The following is a 19555-nucleotide window of genomic DNA, read 5'->3' as shown; positions in this document are numbered from 1 at the left end:
ATTTGTTATTGTTGCTAGATTGATTTGTGTTGCTGTAATTTTTGCATTAACAAACATTGTACAAACTTTTTTTTTCAGATGCACTGTCTACGATTGACTCATTAGCACTTTCTCCGTGCAGTGATGCCTCAACGTCCCAACTGGTGATAGCAGCGTCGCCACCAGCACGACCGTCGACACCAGCAACCTTCAGCAGGACACCAGAGCGTGTGGTACCAGGTATGAAATATGACTAAAACACTTAGGGCCCTATTTTAACGATCTGAAACGCAAGTGTCAAAGCGCAAAGCGCAAGTAAGTTTGTGGGCGGGTCTCGGCGCTGTTGCTATTTTCCCGGCGGGATAAATGGCTCTTGCGCCCGGCGCAAATCTAAAATGGGTTGGTCTGAAGTAGCTTCATTATTCATAGGTGTGGTTTGGGCGTAACGTGAAATAAACCAATCAGAGCGTCATCCAACATTCCCTTTAAAAGCAGGTGCGCAAGTTCCATTATGGATTGCTATTATTATGGCGTATTTACCAGGCGCACGCCAGGAGCGGTTCACAGCCGAGGAGACTGATGTTCTTGTAAGAGCAGTGAAAGACAGAGAAGTTGTGTTGTATGGGGATGGGAGAAACCCACCCAAAATACACCACAATGATTTCCGTCATCTCATTAATATTTTTTTAGTGTAACAATTAATGATATGCAAAAATAACTGTTGCATCTGTGTAGATTATATGAGCAAAGTGTATGCGCGTTGTGCACGCTATACATTATGGTCAAGCATGCGCCCTTAAAATAGCATAATGAACAACGCGCAACGCGCCACTGACTTTAGACTAGGTTTTTTCTGGTCAGTGGCGCAATTGTTTAATGGAACAGCAAAATAGCACCAGGGATTGTTTGCGCCGGAACACGCCTCCTTTTTTGCGCTGAAACGCCCAGGGAGCGCAAGTTCATTCACTAGTTTAGCGACGTGCTTCTGTGGAGGGAAAAGCGCGCTTTATAGGAATGACACATGCGTCGGTGTACAAAGTCAATTGCGCTGGGTGCAAGATAGGGCCCTCTATGTTACAGATCATATATTTAGACTAAGCTTACCTAATCCTTTTCTTATGTCATTTTGAAAGCCTGCACTAAAATTGGATATTTCATGAAATCCTGTTGCTCACCATAAATCCATTATTGCTAGCTACTGTAACTTTGATTAGTTCACACTGTAGATCATGGGGTTGTTAATGAACAGTTCTTTCATAAATTAATTGACGATATGTGATAAGCTTTATTTTTCCTCTCAAATCTTTTTTTTTGATTTTAGCAAAAACCTTTAGAAAAAAATCAAAATTGTAACTTTTCTTTCTTTGTGTCTAGGCAAGAGGAAACGGAACATGCACCATCAGGAGCATCTTGCCTTTTTAAGAGAGATGCAGGTGACTGATATTCTACAGCAGAAACTGAACCGGGAAAGGAGGGAGCAATATTTGCAGATGGCAATAGATGAGGCCCGGCAAGCAAGGGAGCAGGAAGCGGCCTTAAGGAGGGAGGAAAATGCACAAACGGCTGCATTCAATCAAGCCTTTCTCAACATCATGGGGATGCTTGTACAGGCGATGAGTAACAGAACAGAACAGTGACAGAACTGACAAGAACAGAACACTCTGCCCGACTAAAACCTCCCTAGTCCATACTTCACGGAGTTATTTTTTTTACTTGTTTTTCCTCTGAATGTTTTTATACTACATACATTTGTGCACAACATTTAAAGTTTGCTTAGTGTACATTTTTTACTTTTAAATGTTTATATATGTCTTTATATACATTTTTTGCACTACATACATTAATACTTTGTTTAACGTTTGATCTGTTTACATTTTTCTTTAATAAAATTTACTAGTCAAAAGTGTACTTTCCTTTTTAATGGTGCATGTGGATTAGAGCAACAGGTATCATCAAGCTAAATGTCACAATTTAAAAGATTAATAGTACACTTTTACTTAAAACTCACTTTAAACCGCTATTGAGTATTTGTATCATATTCTGCTCGTGGTTTAAAATAGTGTTTGGGCATTAAATGAACAAAAATGCTATTCTGTATGGCAAAATATTTAAAAGAACATGTGATAATTATTTCTCCAAATGTGCTAACAATTGGATAAGAGCCCTGATGAATGCTGTATATTTCATGTCAGTGAACACAAACCCAAGTGCATTATGAGTGATAATTGCCATTCAAAATATCAAATGTTACAGATTAATAATTTTGCACTCCTGGAATAAATTAAGAATTTAATGTCACTACAAAGCAGATTTATCATAAACCGTGGCCAAAGCTGGAGTCTTGCATCTTTATAATGATGCTACTTATTATTAATATTATATTTATAATATTTATAATATTATATTTAGGGCCTCACAGACATCCCTGCCCTCCTCTACAGGCTGTGCCAGTCCCAGCACAGGCTCTGCTGCAGAAGGTGGATCCCATGCACTCTCATAGGCCTCTCCATGACTCTCACAAAGGTTATGTAGAGCACAGCATGTCAGCACCATAGATTTCACAAGGTCGACTGCACAGTCATTTCTTTTCATAAGGCAACGCCATCTTCCTTTTAATCTACCAAAAGCATTTTCCACCAATATACGTGCTCTGGAGATTTTCATGTTGTAGATCGGCTGTTAGCCGTCCAATGTCAATGAATGGTTTAAATAGCCATTTCTGCAAGGGATAGGCAGAGTCTCCAAGGATGTAGTAGCCAACATTCACCCCAGCAATGTTTTTGGTGCTAGCTGGTATGTGGTTTCCACAGCTTGCCACTTCCCACAGTGTGGACAGTCTCAAAACCCGAGCATCATGCAGGCTTCCAGGCAGTCCTGTGAACACATTCCAGAAAAGTTCCTTTCCATCCACAACACCTTGAAGGATGATGGAGTGCCAGCCTTTACGGTTGAAATAGTCTTGTGGTGCTATTATGGGTATGTGTGATCCATCAATAGCACCAATACACTGGAAGTCCCAATCTGTTCTCAACGTAGGCAGCCATTTCTTTAGACCTCTCCTGATCTGGAAAACAAATTTGTTCTGGTATCAACAACGTCTCTGCTGCAGCACAGAACTCCTGAACACACCGACACACAGTTGAAATGCTTGCTCCAAAAAGATGTCCAACACTTCTGTACTCAGAGCCGGTAGCAAGCTTCCACAGTGCAATGGCTACAATCTTCATTAGAGGTACACACACGTGGAAGTCTCTCCATCGCAGGACGCAGTTTGTTGCACAAGTAAATAAACATTTCTTCCGACATTCGTGTTTGTAAACCCAGGAACAATCACACCCCACCACTCCAACAAGCTCTGTTAAATGTCCAAACAGATGGTCTTGCAAAATATGATACATCTGAAATACACAGAGTACACATTTTAATACATAAAATTGTTAGCTAAATTCATTATATGCTTTGTGACAATACAGCGATTGAGATCCTAAACAAGATTAGCTTACCCTCGTGCGCCGTCGGGCAAATCGAGTGATGTCGTCATCTTCACTTTGTTGTAAGAGTTCCCAGACTCTTTTGGTTTTTTTTGCAGTAATTTGTTTTGCTGTCATCAGCCTAATTTTTAAAACATTTCTCCATCTTGAAGTTAAAAACATCCACATGCCGAGAATCAAGAACACCATCCCCTCGATAGGCTCCATTGTTCCTGTGTTGTGCGTTTGAAATATGGCGCGTTTAGGATGATGTCATGACAGTAGAGGCGGCAACTATGAACGATCAGTCCCACCCGTTTTGAAGCGGTACTAACTCCAGTGGAAAAGTAACCGAGCTAAAGGGAATCGAACCGTGCTGTACCAAGTTGAGTCGTACCAAGCAGTGGAAAAGCGAAGCGAGCCGAACCGTACCAAACCGTACCATGCAGTGGAAAAGCGCCATATATGTGCAATATTTAAAACAAGCCCTAACTAACTGAGTTTAATGCCACAATCATGGCCGTAGCCAGGCTTTGAAAATTAGTGAGGTCCAGGGGGTTTCTATAACCCCCTTAATATAGAATTGTGTTATAACAACCCCTATAAATACAACTATTTATATACCCTAACACTTGAAAAGAGACAATTTGGATGTTTTTGGAGGGATGCTCATTTCTAAATCTTACCCTATTTATTGCATCAAAGTTTGTTATTACTATTGTTATGTGGTGGGGTAGGGATGAACTCAGGAACAGACGGGAAGTACAACACAAGATTTATTTACACGAAAAAAGGGGAAAACAAAACCCACGAAGGGGAAAACAAGGACTAGGGCAGATACAAAATAACTAAACAGGACTGTGTTGGCACGATAAACAAAGACTCAAAACACAAGAACACTAACTACAAATAAACACTCACGGATATACAAAGACTTCTCAAAGGGGTGACAAGGATACACTCTCTCACGAGGCTGACAAGTATAAACACATATGAGGTACAATCACAAGTAGGAACAATCTCAGTGTGGAACAATGAACCGACAAAAGACAGAGCACACTAGGGGATCTAAATAGGGGAACTAATTAAGACACAACAGGTGGCACAGATAGGGCAATCACGACAAGACTAGGATAACAAGGGGGGTGGGGCAAGGGGACGAGACAACACAAGCACATGGTCCAAAGACAAGGCCATGTGCTTGTACACAAAACACGGGTCTGTCATGATCCTGCCTCAAGACTAGAGAAAAGTCAGGACATGAAGGCAGAATCATGACAACTATATTTATGGAGTGGATAATTTTATCAATTTTTATCACAAGTTTTAGTACAAGTTTGATTACAAAAGACATCAATTGACAATCAGCTCCAGTGGTACGTTTGTCATACACATTTTGACATGATCAACCCGGGTTCGAATCTGGCTTTGGCAAAAAAAATTAAACGCTTCCCAAATTTCAAATCACATCAGAAAAGCAGTTATTTTCAATGAAAATTAAGTAAATAATCAAAATAAGGGTAGGCGCAGGAAGGGCTTTATTGTCCCAATAAGGTGGTGACCAGGAGACTCTTGGGTAATCTTCAGCAGAATTGTTTATTGAGAACACTCTGCGTGGCGCTGCAGTCATCAAAAGTCTGTCCAGTCATTTATACATTGTAGATTATATACATTTCTAGGAGGAGGGATACATGGAGGTGGAGACCATTTAAACAAAGCATGCAAATGGAATCAGTAAAGTGCCTGACACTGGCATCTTCCCAGCCTTGATCTAATCAGCATAACAGTGTCATTTAAATACAGAGGTGCCTGATAGTATCACCCGTACCTTCACATTATCATAGAAATAAAGGCACAGCTGTGCCTTGAGTCAAGCAGGCACTTTTATGTTGGTACATTGCCCTATATTTAGGATGTGCATGAAGACAAAAGGTTAATGTCTCAGGAACCTGCTCTGCTTGACTTGATCATCTCAGAATGTCATAATCTTAACCTAAGAATTTAAAAACTCAAAGTACATACTATTACATTTGAAACTTGATTTAACATAGTACAGATTTGTAATCCCACAGTGGCAGCCATTTAATTAGACTCAATAAGTTATTGCATACTGTTTTATAATGTACTACAATACTGAGGTGCAGATAATCGCCACTATTTGCAGTGAGTAGTATAAATGGCAGAAAAACTATTTTTTTGATTATTGGTGATTCCATAGGCTCTCTCTCATGCACTTGTGTGGTTTAAAACACCCAATAGTTATGCTATGACAAAAACAAAGAGTCTCTCTCTTGCTCCACCCATGCACGATAATATCATGTATCGTCGATCTCACGGACTGACGATATGACGATTTGAAAAATTACCATATCGCCCAACACTAGCTTGGGAGCGCAGAGGTAAATTGTTGCCGCTCCACTCTGCTCACATACTCTAGTGTGAGACGTGAATCTAAATGTCCATGTGTAAAGATGCTGCGCAGCGCAAATCCATGAAAGAATGTTCTGAAGTGAGGTAAACTTCAACAGAGTAGGGAGCAAGGAACACTGCATAGGGACCATGTCAATGTGAACAGTTCATGCACGGAGCTCACTTCTAACAAGGTGATCATTTGAATAAGATGTGTTAACAAAAGCCCCTTTCACACTGCATGTTGGTCCCAGAAAATTGCCGGAACATTGCTGTATTGCCTTCTGTGTGAATGCAAACACGTCCCGGGATTGATTCCGGGACCTGGCAAATGGTAAATGGACTGCATTTATATAGTGCTTTCAACAGACCACATGGCCATCCAAAGCGCTTTACAGTTTGCCTCACATTCACCCATTCACACACACATTCACACACCGACTGCGGTGTCACCTATTCAAGGTGCCATCCAGCTCGTCGGGAGCAGCTGGGGTTAGGTTTCTTGCTCAAGGACACCTCGACACTTGGTCAGGTGGAGCCGGGGATTAAACCACCAACCTTCCAGTTTGTAGACAACCTACATGAACCACTGAGCCACTGCCGCCCCATTAGTAACATTGCCAGGTTCAGTCCCAGAATGAGTTCTGTGTGAACAAAAGCCAGAACTAATGCTGTAAAGGGTGTGTCATAGCGATGATGCATGTTATCGTGCAACTATTTTAGTGTGAGTTTTAAATGCAGATCAACATTCACAACAAAAAAATGTTGAGATCATAGCTTAAATGAAAGTTACATCCTGGTGTCAGGTCTTTACGGGACTTTTACTGGTTGTGTGTGAATGCACGAGCACATTCCGGGTAATCACTTCCAGTGTGAAAGGGGGAAAATCTAGCGACCCGGGAACAATTGCCGGGGCACATTACCTGTGTATTTTCTGGAATCGCAGTGTGAAAGGGGCTAATGAGAGACGTGTGAAATAAAATGGGGGCGCAAGGACTGGAATTTGAGAACTGCTGACCTAAAGGAAGTGTTCTTAATAGCAATGCTGTTGTGATCACTGGGGTTTATTAAGCTATTATCATTTTGACATATCTTTTCTTTATTTAAAGGCTGAAATGTGAGGTTTACCTTTTTATTAAACTTTTTCAAAGCTTTATTTGGAAATTTACATTAGATATTTTGAATTCTTGAATGCTATTAAACTGTTGTAAGTCAAGTTGTCATTTAAAATCGGGACATCATTGGTAATGTTATTGTTTTATTGATTATGCAAACAAGAATTCATTTAATTTCTTTTTATTTATTTTTATACTTTAATTTCATTTAATTTTTTTAATTATACATTTAATTTCTTTTTATTATATTTTTATTTTAGTTAAGTGATTTGTGTATGTACTTTTTTAACATCTCTAGCACATTATAACAATACTGTGATAATACTGATAACCGTGATAATTTTGGTCACTATAACCGTGATAAGACATTTTCATACCGTTACTTCCCTATTCCCAACACTGCAGACTATTTTTGATAACTACTCTTGTTGTAACTCCTTCCTGGGAGTTGGTGGGTTGGTATAAACGTTTTCTCTGGAATTGGTCACCATAGTCTTTGCTTAGGCTTTTTTTGTTACTAAATAAACATTTAAAAATAGCCTGTACGATTAAATTATCATTACCAAAAAAAGAAGTTCTTTCTACCGCAACTGGCCTTAAATTGTTGTGGTAAGTGAGAATGGTGTTGTAGAGGATGAGGTGTGTTAGCATGTTTTGCTAACAACCGAGAAGCCATGATGATTTAGCCAATTTTTTACTCAATGTATATAATCAGACATTAATGAAGTATATTTTTATATAGTTTTTTTTTAATGTGTAAAACTACCCATTTTGGCAATGATAATCAATTTGTCGTGTACACTTTCTGACAAGGGAATTTGTAACTTTAACAATATGAAGAGATCTGCCTAGCTATTTTGAAGGTTCAGCCACATGTGTTGCATAATTTAAAATCAAGATTTATCTAAAAAACAAATTGTGTGTATAAATGGTCCTCAAAAAATGTTGCGGAGGATGTGTTCATCAGTCATGGACACTTTATTTTTCCACTTGTATCATTATTATACATAAATTCAGTCTGTCATTTTTCTGTCATGTAAAAACATCTAGCATTACATAGATTCAGACACAGCTGGACGCATTGCGGTAATGAGAATTTCAGCAGAAAATGCAATAAAATACAAAAATAATTAATTCCTATGTTGAAATTACTCTTTGCGTAAGGTAGAGAACAATATTGTCTTTATTATGATATTTTTATACATTACTAAATTACATGTTTAATATTTAAAATAATTAGTGCCATGGCATTTCAAAAGATTCATGAGATTGACCCAATTAGTGATCTGTGATGTGTAATTATTTTGGTTCAGTCAGATTGTATTTGTCTCAAAGTGTTCAATGTTTTATGTGTGTGTGTGTGTGTGTGTGTGTGTATCAATGACCAAACTAAACATTGTTTCTCCCAATGATATGAATGTAGTGGGTCCCACTTTATATAAGGTGGCCTTAACTACTATGTACTTACATAAAAAATAAGTACAATGTACTTATTGTGTTCGAATTGTATTGTAAAACACTTTTGCTGCTATTGAGGTGGGATAGGGGTAAGGTTAGGGAGAGGGTTGGAGGTATGGGTAAGTTTAAGGGTGGGTTAAGGTGTAAAGTATGGGTCAACAGTGTAATTATAAATGTAATTACAGAAATTAAATACAGATGTAATTACATGTTTTTTTTTAAATATAAGTACAATGTAAAAACAAGTATATACAGAATAAGTACATTGTACTAAATTATTAATTACAATCTAAGTACATAGTAGTTAAGGCCACTTAATATAAAGTGGGTCCATGTAGTGTGTTGTTTAAATTGTTAAAGAAAGTGATCAAAGAACAAACCTTGTTTGCTGGAGCTGTCCATGTGTAGTGTTTCTTTACAAAGTGATGTTACCATCTATTGACCTGTCAGCATAATGCAGTGTTTTTATTTCAAATGCGCATTCTTATTCTTTGGTTTGGGTTAAACTAATTTATGTTACTTTATTGGAACAGCAGCTATGCAAATGATGTCTCTATTTGTTTCTCTGTTTTGCCACGGGATTTACATAACTATACACAAGCTCCCGTCTGGATCTAGAGCACCTGAGAAGAGATGATGCTGACCCTCAGAGGACCTCAGATGATGCTAACCCTGAATCAACATACAGATCTTACAATGTGGTTGCATCATATAATAATTGCTGTTAATAGTGTTCAGCGTCTGGCTGACTATGTCTTGTATTAATTTTTCAGAAAAATCCTGTCATATGCACACAAACTGACAGTCACCACTGATAAGCTAGAAACGTAATTTTCTGTAGAGTTGCTTTGTAATGATTTGTATCGTAAAAAGAGCTATACAAATAAACTTTAATTGAATTTTGTTATTTTAATGGCGCTGTGTTAAAAAAGGGCAGTTTTGACATAGTTTATGTCTGAACACAAATATTTTATCCTTATTTTTCAAATTTAATGTTCGATTTTCATTTTTTTATAGGCCTGATGAAACTGAAAGAAGAAAGGCAAGATCTGAATGAGGTGGAGGAGAAATATCAGGATCAGAAAGATCATGATGTCAATGGTGAAAAATCAGTGAGTTGCAGCATTAAAAAAACAGAAGTCAAAAGGCCTTTTAGCTGCTCTCAGTGTGGAAAGAGTTTCAGACGTAAAGCAACCCTTAATAGGCACATGCTAATTCATGCTGGAATAAAGCCTTTCAGCTGCTTTCAGTGTGGAAAGAGTTTCAGACTTAAAGCAACCCTTAATAGGCACATGCTAATTCATGCTGAAATAAAGCCTTTCAGCTGCTCTCAGTGTGGAAAGAGTTTTACCGTGAAAGCAAGCTTAAAGGATCACATGTTAGTTCATACTGGAATAAAGTCTTTCAGCTGCTCTCAGTGTGGAAAGAGTTTCACACAGAAAGGACACCTTAAGTATCACATGTTAATTCATACTGGAATAAAGCCTTTCAGCTGCTCTCAGTGTGGAAAGAATTTCAGACTTAAAGCAAACCTTAATAAGCACATGCTAATTCATGCTGGAATAAAACCGTTCAGCTGCTCTCAGTGTGGAAAGAGTTTCACACAGAAAGCAAGCTTAAAGTATCACATGTTAATTCATACTGGGATAAAATCTTTTAGCTGTTCTCAGTGTGAAAAGAGTTTTACACAGAAAGGACACCTTAAGGATCACATGTTAATTCATACTGGAATAAAGCCTTTCATATGCTCTCAATGTGGAAGGAGTTTCAGAATTAAAGCAAACCTTAATAAGCACATGCTAATTCATGCTGAAATAAAGCCTTTCAGCTGCTCTCAATGTGGAAGGAGTTTCAGACTTAAAGCAAACCTTAATAAGCACATGCTAATTCATGCTGAAATAAAGCCTTTCAGCTGCTCTCAGTGTGGAAAAAGTTTCAGAAATAAAGCAAACCTTAATAAGCACATGCTAATTCATGCTGAAATAAAGCCTTTCAGCTGCTCTCAGTGTGGAAAAAGTTTTACACAGAAAATACGCTTAAATGCTCACATGTTTATTCATACTGGATTAAAGCCTTTCAGCTGCTCTCAGTGTGGAAAGAGTTTTACCGTGAAAGCAAGCCATGAAAGGCACATGTTAATTCATACTGGGATTAAGTCTTTTAGCTGATCTCAGTCTGGAAAGAGTTTTACGGAGAAATGACACTAAAATGCTCATTTGGTAACTCACTCTTCATAAAAGCCTTTCACCTTAGGGAGTTAAAGCTGCAGTAGGTAACTTTTGTAAAAATATATTTTTAAGTAATTTATTTGTTAAACCTGTCATCATGTCCTGACACTAGAATATGAGACAGATAATCTGTGAAAAAAATCAAGCTCCTCTGGCTCCTCCCAGTGGTCCTATTGCCATTTGCAGAAATACATGGCTCCTGTTAGGAAACAACCAATCAGAGCTGCGGTCCGTAACTTTGTTTGTGTTCAAAATATAGAAAAATTTATATAATAAGCGAGTACACCATGAATCCATTTTCCAAACCGTGTTTTTAGCTTGTCCTGTATCACTAGGGTGCACCTATAATAAGTGTTTATATTCAGACTATTTTAGATTGCTTCGGGGGTACCGCGGCGGAGTAACCCAGTACCTTTGTGATTCTTCATAGACATAAACAGAGAGAAGTAGTTCTGGCTACGATGTTCTTCCGCAAGACGCAAGCAGTTCTGTTTATTAACCGCTAGAGCGTCAAAAGTTACCTACCGCAGCTTTAAAGTAAATGACTGTTTTTCTTAATGACTATTCTTATCAACTGGATCACCTCGAGGATGTGTCCTCTACCCCTTATTATTTATTTTGTACACAAAGGCTGTAAGAGTAGTTATAGAAGTAGGCATATTTTAAAATTTGCTGATAATTCTGTTATCGTTAGCTTAATGAGTGGCACAATGTGTAATTTTTCACCCGCTGGAGGGCGTGTATTCAAAATACGCCATCTAAGTGAAACAAGGCTAATGAATGAGCATGACACGCGTATAGTTCGAAAGCGGCTGAGCTTTTATTATGCCACAGTCGATCGCTTCCAGTTGTGCGTATTAGAGGTAAAGCAGCACTGTTTTATCATACTAGATTCTTTTGAAAGTCCAATTATAATGCTACTCTGTGCGGTCGTCACTGGTTTTGAATAACAATTTTTTTTCTTCTCCCAATACTGAGGTTTTGTGTAAGGGGGGCAGCAAAGTTTGTATTGCTTGCAGAAACTAAGGTTATTAAATGTGAACAAAACATTGATTGAGTTACTTGACATTGAGTTAGTGTTATCTTTTTTCACAGTTGTGCTGGTTTAATTCTTTAAAAGGGAAAAACATGAATTGTCTTGAGATGATTGTAAACCAGGGAAGTAAAATAACTCATGTATCCCCTCAGTTGTAAAGTTTTAAAATTTAAAGTAAGAACTTTTTAGGAAGGAAATGTATTGTGTTTTTGTTGTTTATGTGAAAATCAACCAAATTGCCTTCGGGAAATAAATAAAATAAACTGAACTGAACCTGATCTAAGTGTGGAAAGTGTTTTGTGCATAAATGATACTTTGAGACACACATTTTATAGGGGTCATTGAATGCCCATTTTCCACAAGTTGAAATTACTCTTTAGGGTCTTTATAAAAAGTCTATAACATACTTTAGTTAAAAATTCTCAATTGTAGTTTAAAGCAGCACAATTTTTACCCTGTCAAAAACAACTCTCTTCACAGTGAGTGGTTTCAGTACATGTTCCTTTAAATGCCAATGAGCTGAGTTTGTACAAAAGGCCCAGATATTCCCAACCATTCAGGGGTGCATTTCCCAAAATCATAGTTGCTAACCTGTTAGCAACTTCATTGGTTGGCAATGGGAAATTTTATTACAACCAACAAAGTTGCTAACTTAGTTAGCAACTATGGTTTTGGGAAACGCACCCCAGATTGCTCAATGCTTGATGCGACTTTGCGGATTGGTTGGAGTACGAGCCCCAAGTTCAGGATGATACTTATAGAACAGTTACTTATGCTCCTGACTCATAAACCAAGAGGAGAGATGGTCGTTATGACTCCAAGTCCCAAGTAAAACCCACAAGCATCCTTACCTAGCAGGTACCCAACTCCTCTCCTCCACACTGTAATCTTCCCAGTCGACCAAGTACTGGAATCCTCGTCCCCTCCCATCTCGAGTCAAGAATGCGATTTACCAAATAAGTAGGTTCCCCATCTATGAGTTGTGGTGGTGGAGGAACCGGGGTGGGCAGATTAATGCGGGCGTAAAACACGTTTAATTTTGGATACATGGAAGAGGGGATGAATCCTCCTGTACGCCGGAGAAAGTTTGAGGTGGACTGTCACCGGACTAATGATTTTGGTGACAGGGAATGGGCCAATAAATTTAGGAGCTAACTTATTGGAAACGGAACGGAGCGGAATGTTGTCGGCAGAAAGCCACGCTTTTTGACCCATGACGTATACGGGAGGCCTTGATACGCGAGGCCTTGACCGGTGGCAATCAGCCTTATCCTTAGTGCGTGCCCTCACTTGGAGCAGTCTCATGGGCTCTGGTCCATGTGCAGTGGCACTTCAAGACAAAGGCGTGAGCGGAGGGGACCGCGACTTCAGATTACAGACTAGAAAAAATGGTGGCTGGTAACCTATACTTCACTTAAACGGGGAGAGGCCTGTGGATGACACTGGCAATGAGTTATGTGTGTACGCAACCATAGAGAGTTGTTGGCTCCAGGATGAAGGATTCTTTGTGACCAAACATCACTAAGTTCTCTCCAAATCTTGGTTGACACACTAGGACTGACCATTGCTCTGGGGATGATTACTTGAAGACAGGCTAACCGTAGCCCACAATAATTAACAAAATTCTTGTCAAAATTTAAACACAAATTGGGGACCCCTGTCAGAGACCACGTCCATTGGGAGGCCATGTAACTGAAAGAAGTGATCAATTACAGTAACTGCTGTCTCCTTGGCAGAAGATAATTTGGGCAAGGGAATGAAATGTGCCGCCTTCGAAAATCGATCCACTGCGGTCAAAACAACCTTCATAAATAAGAAAGCGGTAACAAAATGTAGTGCGATGTGGAATCAGGGTCTCGAAAGAACAGACTCCGGTTGAGTAACCCATCTGGAGGTCGGTTAGACGTCTTACCACTGGCACAAACCGAGCAGGCCAAAACAAAATCATGAATGTTGCGAGCCATAAGTGGCCACTAAAATCATTGCTTTACTAAGCACTGAGTACGTCTAACTCCTGGATGACAAGCGACATTGGAGCAATGACCACATTGAATAATGTCGGACTGTAACCCCTCCGAAATGAACAACCGGGTGTTCGGATGGATCAAAAATGCATGACAAAGAAACAGGTTTGATGTTCTTAGAAACCGGGCAGTACGATAGAGAAAAGTCAAATGTTTGAAAAAAAAAGTTACCACCGATCCTGCCTTTTGTTGAGTCTTTTGGCAGAACTAATATATTCAAGATTCTTATGGCCGGTCCAGAAGATAAAAGGTACCCCCAGCCCTTCCAACCAATGACGCCACTCTTCGAACGCTAACTTAATGGCCAACAATTCTCTGTTACCAGTGTCATAGATATGTTCAGCTTTGTCCCGCAATGGGACAAAAACGTGCAAGGGTGCATCTTGTCATCTGAGGAAGCGCGTTGGGAAAGCACTGCACCTACCCGCATTGACCTCCACCACAAACTGATGTGTGGGATCAGGGACGACCAAGATGGGAGCAGAAACAAAGCAACTTTTGAGGTTGGTAAATACAGCTTCGGCTGTATTGGACCACCTGAATGTTGTTCTGGGGGAGGTCAAGGCGGTCAGAGGCGCGACTAGTTGGCTGAAGTTGCAAGTAACACACAGATAGAAATTGGCAAACCCCAGAGACCGCTGTAGGGCCTTATGGGAATATGGACTTGGCCAATCTATCACAGCCTTAACCTTTTCAGGATCCATACATATTCCCTCAAACGAGATAATGTAACCTAGGAAAGATGAAAAATGCATTTCTCCACCTTGATAAAAAGCCCATTCTCTAGCAACCTCTGGAGTATTCGCCTGACGTGTTGCATGTGTTCTTGGAGAGACAAAGAAAAAATCAATGTCATCCAGGTAAACATATATGAACTGATCTACCATGTCTCTTAACATTTCATTCACGAGGGCTTGAAAAACCACTGGAGAGATGGAAAGCCCGAATGGCATAACCAACTATTCAAAGTGCCCTATGGGTCTGTTAAAAGCAGTTTTCCATTTACCCCCCTTCCTGATGCGGACCAAATGATAAGCGTTTCTTAAATCCAATCTTGTAAAGATGGATTCTCCCTGCAACCTCTAAAAGGCTGTAGACAAAAGCAATGGATAAGTATTCTTCACCGTGATGTTGTTCAGCTCTCTGTAATCAATACAAGGTCGCAGAGAACAATCCTTCTTACCAACAAAAAAAAATCTCACCCCCGCTGGAGAAGAGGAAGGGTGGATGAACCCCATTGCTAGAGAATCAGAAATATATTTCTCCATGGCGTTTCTCTCAGGAATAGGAATAGTTTGCCTTTAGATGGGGACTTACCTGATACTAACTCTATGGCACAGTCATAGGGAAGGGAGGAAGAGAAGCAGCTCAGGACTTACTGAACACCTCCTTCAGGTCCAGATACTCTGTGGGCACGTTTGACAAAATCGCTGCCTTCTCCTGAAACACAGAACCAAACACAGAAGAACAAGTAGACACCAGAAAGGACTCATGACAACGTTCGCTCCAGGGACCAGGGACCTCCGCTTCTCTCTCTCCATCCGGGACAGCTGAGCTCTACCCACCTGCATGGGCTCGTGATCGAGGACAGAACCGGCTGTGTTCTCTCTGCTTGGGTTGCCAGTTTCAGTGTTTCCGGGGAAACATTTAGAACAGACATGCTGTCTCAGTTGTTAAATGTGGGCATCCACCCGAAAAGCCAAGTCAATCAACCCATGATGTAGATCTCCTTTTGAACACGGTCAGCCAGCCCATGCAGGAACATATCCCACTGCACCTCCTCGTTCCACTTGCATTCGGCTGCCAAGGTGCAAAATCCAATGGCATAGTCAGCAACGGAACAGTCACCTTTAAAGCCCTGCATTTCAGCCCAAAATTTCAGGCCAATTTTCACGTCAAGTCAAGTCAAGTCACCTTTATTTATATAGCGCTTTAAACAAAATATATTGCGTCAAAGCAACTGAACAACATTCATTAGGAAGCAAATAATGTAATAATGTGTCAATAATGTAAAATTACAGTTAAAGGCAGTTCATCATTTAATTCAGTGATGTCATCTCTGTTCAGTTTAAATACTGTCTGTGCAATTATTTGCAATCAAGTCAACGATATCGCTGTAGATGAAGTGACCCCAACTAAGCAAGCTAGAGGCGACGGCGGCAAGGAACCGAAACTCCATCGGTGACAGAATGGAGGAGAAAACCTTGGGAGACACCAGGCTCAGTTGGGGGGGCAGTTCTCCTCTGACCAGACGAAACCAGCTCTTTAATTCCAGGCTGCAGCAAATTCAGATTGTGCAGAAAAATCATCTATTTTCTGTGGTCTTGTCCTTGTGGTCATCTAACACAAGGTCTTTACAGAGGATCTGTATCTGGGGCTCTAGTTGTCCTGGTCTCTGCTGTCTTTCAGGGATGTAGAGGTCCTTTCTAGGTGCCGATCCACCATCTGGTCTGGATACGTACTGGATCCAGGTGACTGCAGTGACCCTCTGATCTGGATACAGGCTGGATCTGGTGGCTACGGTGATCTCGGGAATAAGAAAGAGACTAATATTAGCGTACATACCATTCTTCTAATGATGTGGCAAGTACATCGGGTGTTTTGGGAAGTGTTCCCGGTTCCGATTTACCTAATTAATGCAGCCTTAATATCCTTTAATAGATTTGGATATTAAAAGCATATTAGTATGTTATGTGTAAGCCAGGTTAAAGAGATGGGTCTTTAATCTAGATTTAAACTGCCAGAGTGTGTCTGCCTCCCAAACAATGTTGGGTAGGTTAATCCAGAGTTTAGGCGCCTAATAGGAAAAGGATCTGCCGCCCGCAGTTGATTTTGATACTCTTGGTATTATCAAATTGCCTGAGTTTTAAGAACGTAGTGGACGTGGAGGATTATAGTGTAACAGGAGCTCATTCAAATACTGAGGTGCTAAACCATTCAGGGCTTTATAAGTAATAAGCAATATTTTAAAATCTATTCAATGTTTGATAGGGAGCCAGTGCAGTGTTGACAGGACCGGGCTAATATGGTCAAACTTCCTGGTCCTAGTAAGAACTCTTGCTACTTCATTTTGGACTAGATGTAGTTTGTTTACTAAGCGTGCAGAACAACCACCCAATAAAGCATTACAATAATCTAAACTTGAGGTCGTAAATGCATATTAAATGCATAGATTAAAATTTCTGCATTTGACCTTGACAGCATAGGCCATAATTTAGATATATTTTTGAGATCGATAAATGCAAAAGGTTTTACAAATGCTAGAAACGTGGCTTTCTAAAGAAAGACTGCTATCAAATAGCACACCTAGGATCCTAACGGATGACAAAGAATTGACAGAGTAGCCATCAAGTCTTAGACAGTGTTCTAGGTTATTACATGCAAAGTTTTTAGGTCCTATATTTCCTTTTTTTTCAGAATTTAGCAGTAAGAAAATACTTTTCGTTTTTATATCGACTATGAATTTCATTAGTTTTTCAAAGAAAAGAAATATAGAGCTGAGTATCATCAGCATAACAGTGAAAGCTAACACCATGTTTCCTGATGATATCTCCCAAGGGTAACATATAAAGCGTGAAGAGTAATGGCCCTAGTACTGAGCCTTGAGGTACTCCATACTGCCCTTGTGTTCAATATTTGATACCTCTTCAATCACTGCTGCGAATTGATGATGGTCATGTAAGTACAATTTAAACCATGCTAATGCACTTCCATTAATGCCAACAAAGTGTTCAAGTCTATGCAAAAGAATGTTGTGGTCAATTGTGTCAAACGCAGCACCAATAGATCTAATAGAGAGACAACCAAGATCAGATGATAAGAGAAGGTAATTTGTAACTCTAAGGAGAGCAGTCTCAGTACTATGATACAGTCTAATTCCTGACTGGAAATCCTCACAGATACCATTTTTCTTTAAGAAGGAATATACTTGTGAGGATACTACCTTTTCTAGTATCTTGGACAGAAAAGGGAAGATTCGAGATCGGTCTATAATTAACTAGTCAAGTTGTGTTTTTTATGAGAGGCTTAATAACAGCCAGTTTGAAGGTTTTGGGGACATATCCTAATGACAATGAGGAATTAATAATAGTCAGAAGAGGATCTATGACTTATGGAAGCACCTCTTTTAGGAGCTTAGATGGTATAGGGTCTATCTATACATATACAGTATTGTTCAAAATAATAGCAGTACAATGTGACTAACCAGAATAATCAAGGTTTTTAGTATATTTTTTATTGCTACGTGGCAAACAAGTTACCAGTAGGTTCAGTAGATTGTCAGAAAACAAACAAGACCCAGCATTCATGATATGCACGCTCTTAAGGCTGTGCAATTGGGCAATTAGTTGAAAGGGGTGTGTTCAAAAAAATAGCAGTGTGGCATTCAATCACTGAGGTCATCAATTTTGTGAAGAAACAGGTGTGAATCAGGTGGCCCCTATTTAAGGATGAAGCCAACACTTGTTGAACATGCATTTGAAAGCTGAGGAAAATGGGTCGTTCAAGACATTGTTCAGAAGAACAGCGTACTTTGATTAAAAAGTTGATTAGAGAGGGGAAAACCTATAAAGAGGTGCAAAAAATGATAGGCTGTTCAGCTAAAATGATCTCCAATGCCTTAAAATGGAGAGCAAAACCAGAGAGACGTGGAAGAAAACGGAAGACAATCATCAAAATGGATAGAAGAATAACCAGAATGGCAAAGGCTCAGCCAATGATCACCTCCAGGATGATCAAAGACAGTCTGGAGTTACCTGTAAGTACTGTGACAGTTAGAAGACGTTTGTGTGAAGCTAATCTATTTTCAAGAATCCCCCGCAAAGTCCCTCTGTTAAAAAAAAGGCATGTGCAGAAGAGGTTACAATTTGCCAAAGAACACATCAACTGGCCTAAAGAGAAATGGAGGAACATTTTGTGGACTGATGAGAGTAAAATTGTTCTTTTTGGGTCCAAGGGCCACAGGCAGTTTGTGAGACGACCCCCAAACTCTGAATTCAAGCCACAGTACACAGTGAAGACAGTGAAGCATGGAGGTGCAAGCATCATGATATGGGCATGTTTCTCCTACTATGGTGTTGGGCCTATTTATCGCATACCAGGGATCATGGATCAGTTTGCATATGTTAAAATACTTGAAGAGGTCATGTTGCCCTATGCTGAAGAGGACATGCCCTTGAAATGGTTGTTTCAACAAGACAATGACCCAAAACACACTAGTAAACGGGCAAAGTCTTGGTTCCAAACCAACAAAATTAATGTTATGGAGTGGCCAGCCCAATCTCCAGACCTTAATCCAATTGAGAACTTGTGGGGTGATATCAAAAATGCTGTTTCTGAAGCAAAACCAAGAAATGTGAATGAATTGTGGAATGTTGTTAAAGAATCATGGAGTGGAATAACAGCTGAGAGGTGCCACAAGTTGGTTGACTCCATGCCACACAGATGTCAAGCAGTTTTAAAAAACTGTGGTCATACAACTAAATATTAGTTTAGTGATTCACAGGATTGCTAAATCCCAGAAAAAAAAAATGTTTGTACAAAATAGTTTTGAGTTTGTACAGTCAAAGGTAGACACTGCTATTTTTTTGAACACACCCCTTTCAACTAATTGTCCAATTGCACAGCCTTAAGAGCGTGCATATCATGAATGCTGGGTCTTGTTTGTTTTCTGACAATCTACTGAACCTACTGGTAACTTGTTTGCCACGTAGCAATAAAAAATATACTAAAAACCTTGATTATTCTGGTTAGTCACATTGTACTGCTATTATTTTGAACAATACTGTATATATCTATATATAGGGATATACATGTTGTTGGTTTAGATGATTTAACA

The 19555-nt window shown here is 39.5% G+C and overlaps 1 protein-coding gene across 6 annotated transcripts in view; it reads left to right on the top strand.

Annotated features, from left to right (window-relative positions):
* Nucleotides 1-19555, top strand: part of LOC113046763 (gastrula zinc finger protein XlCGF57.1-like) — a 52534-nt gene that overhangs the window by 14123 nt on the left and 18856 nt on the right. For 3 of the 6 annotated variants that reach the window (XM_026207716.1, XM_026207719.1, XM_026207717.1), the window contains exon 3: nucleotides 9449-10809. In XM_026207716.1, coding sequence (XP_026063501.1) covers nucleotides 9449-10599 — 1151 coding nt within the window. In that variant the 3' untranslated portion in view covers nucleotides 10600-10809. Of the gene's footprint in view, nucleotides 1-78; nucleotides 220-1353; nucleotides 1884-9448; nucleotides 10810-19555 lie in introns of those variants that run through there. The other 3 variants (XR_003276151.1, XM_026207720.1, XR_003276152.1) reach the window with 2 other exon arrangements.

Source organism: Carassius auratus, chromosome 28 (assembly GCF_003368295.1).
Source record: "Carassius auratus strain Wakin chromosome 28, ASM336829v1, whole genome shotgun sequence".
Taxonomy (NCBI): domain Eukaryota; kingdom Metazoa; phylum Chordata; class Actinopteri; order Cypriniformes; family Cyprinidae; genus Carassius; species Carassius auratus.
This window is presented reverse-complemented; position numbering and strand designations above follow the sequence as displayed.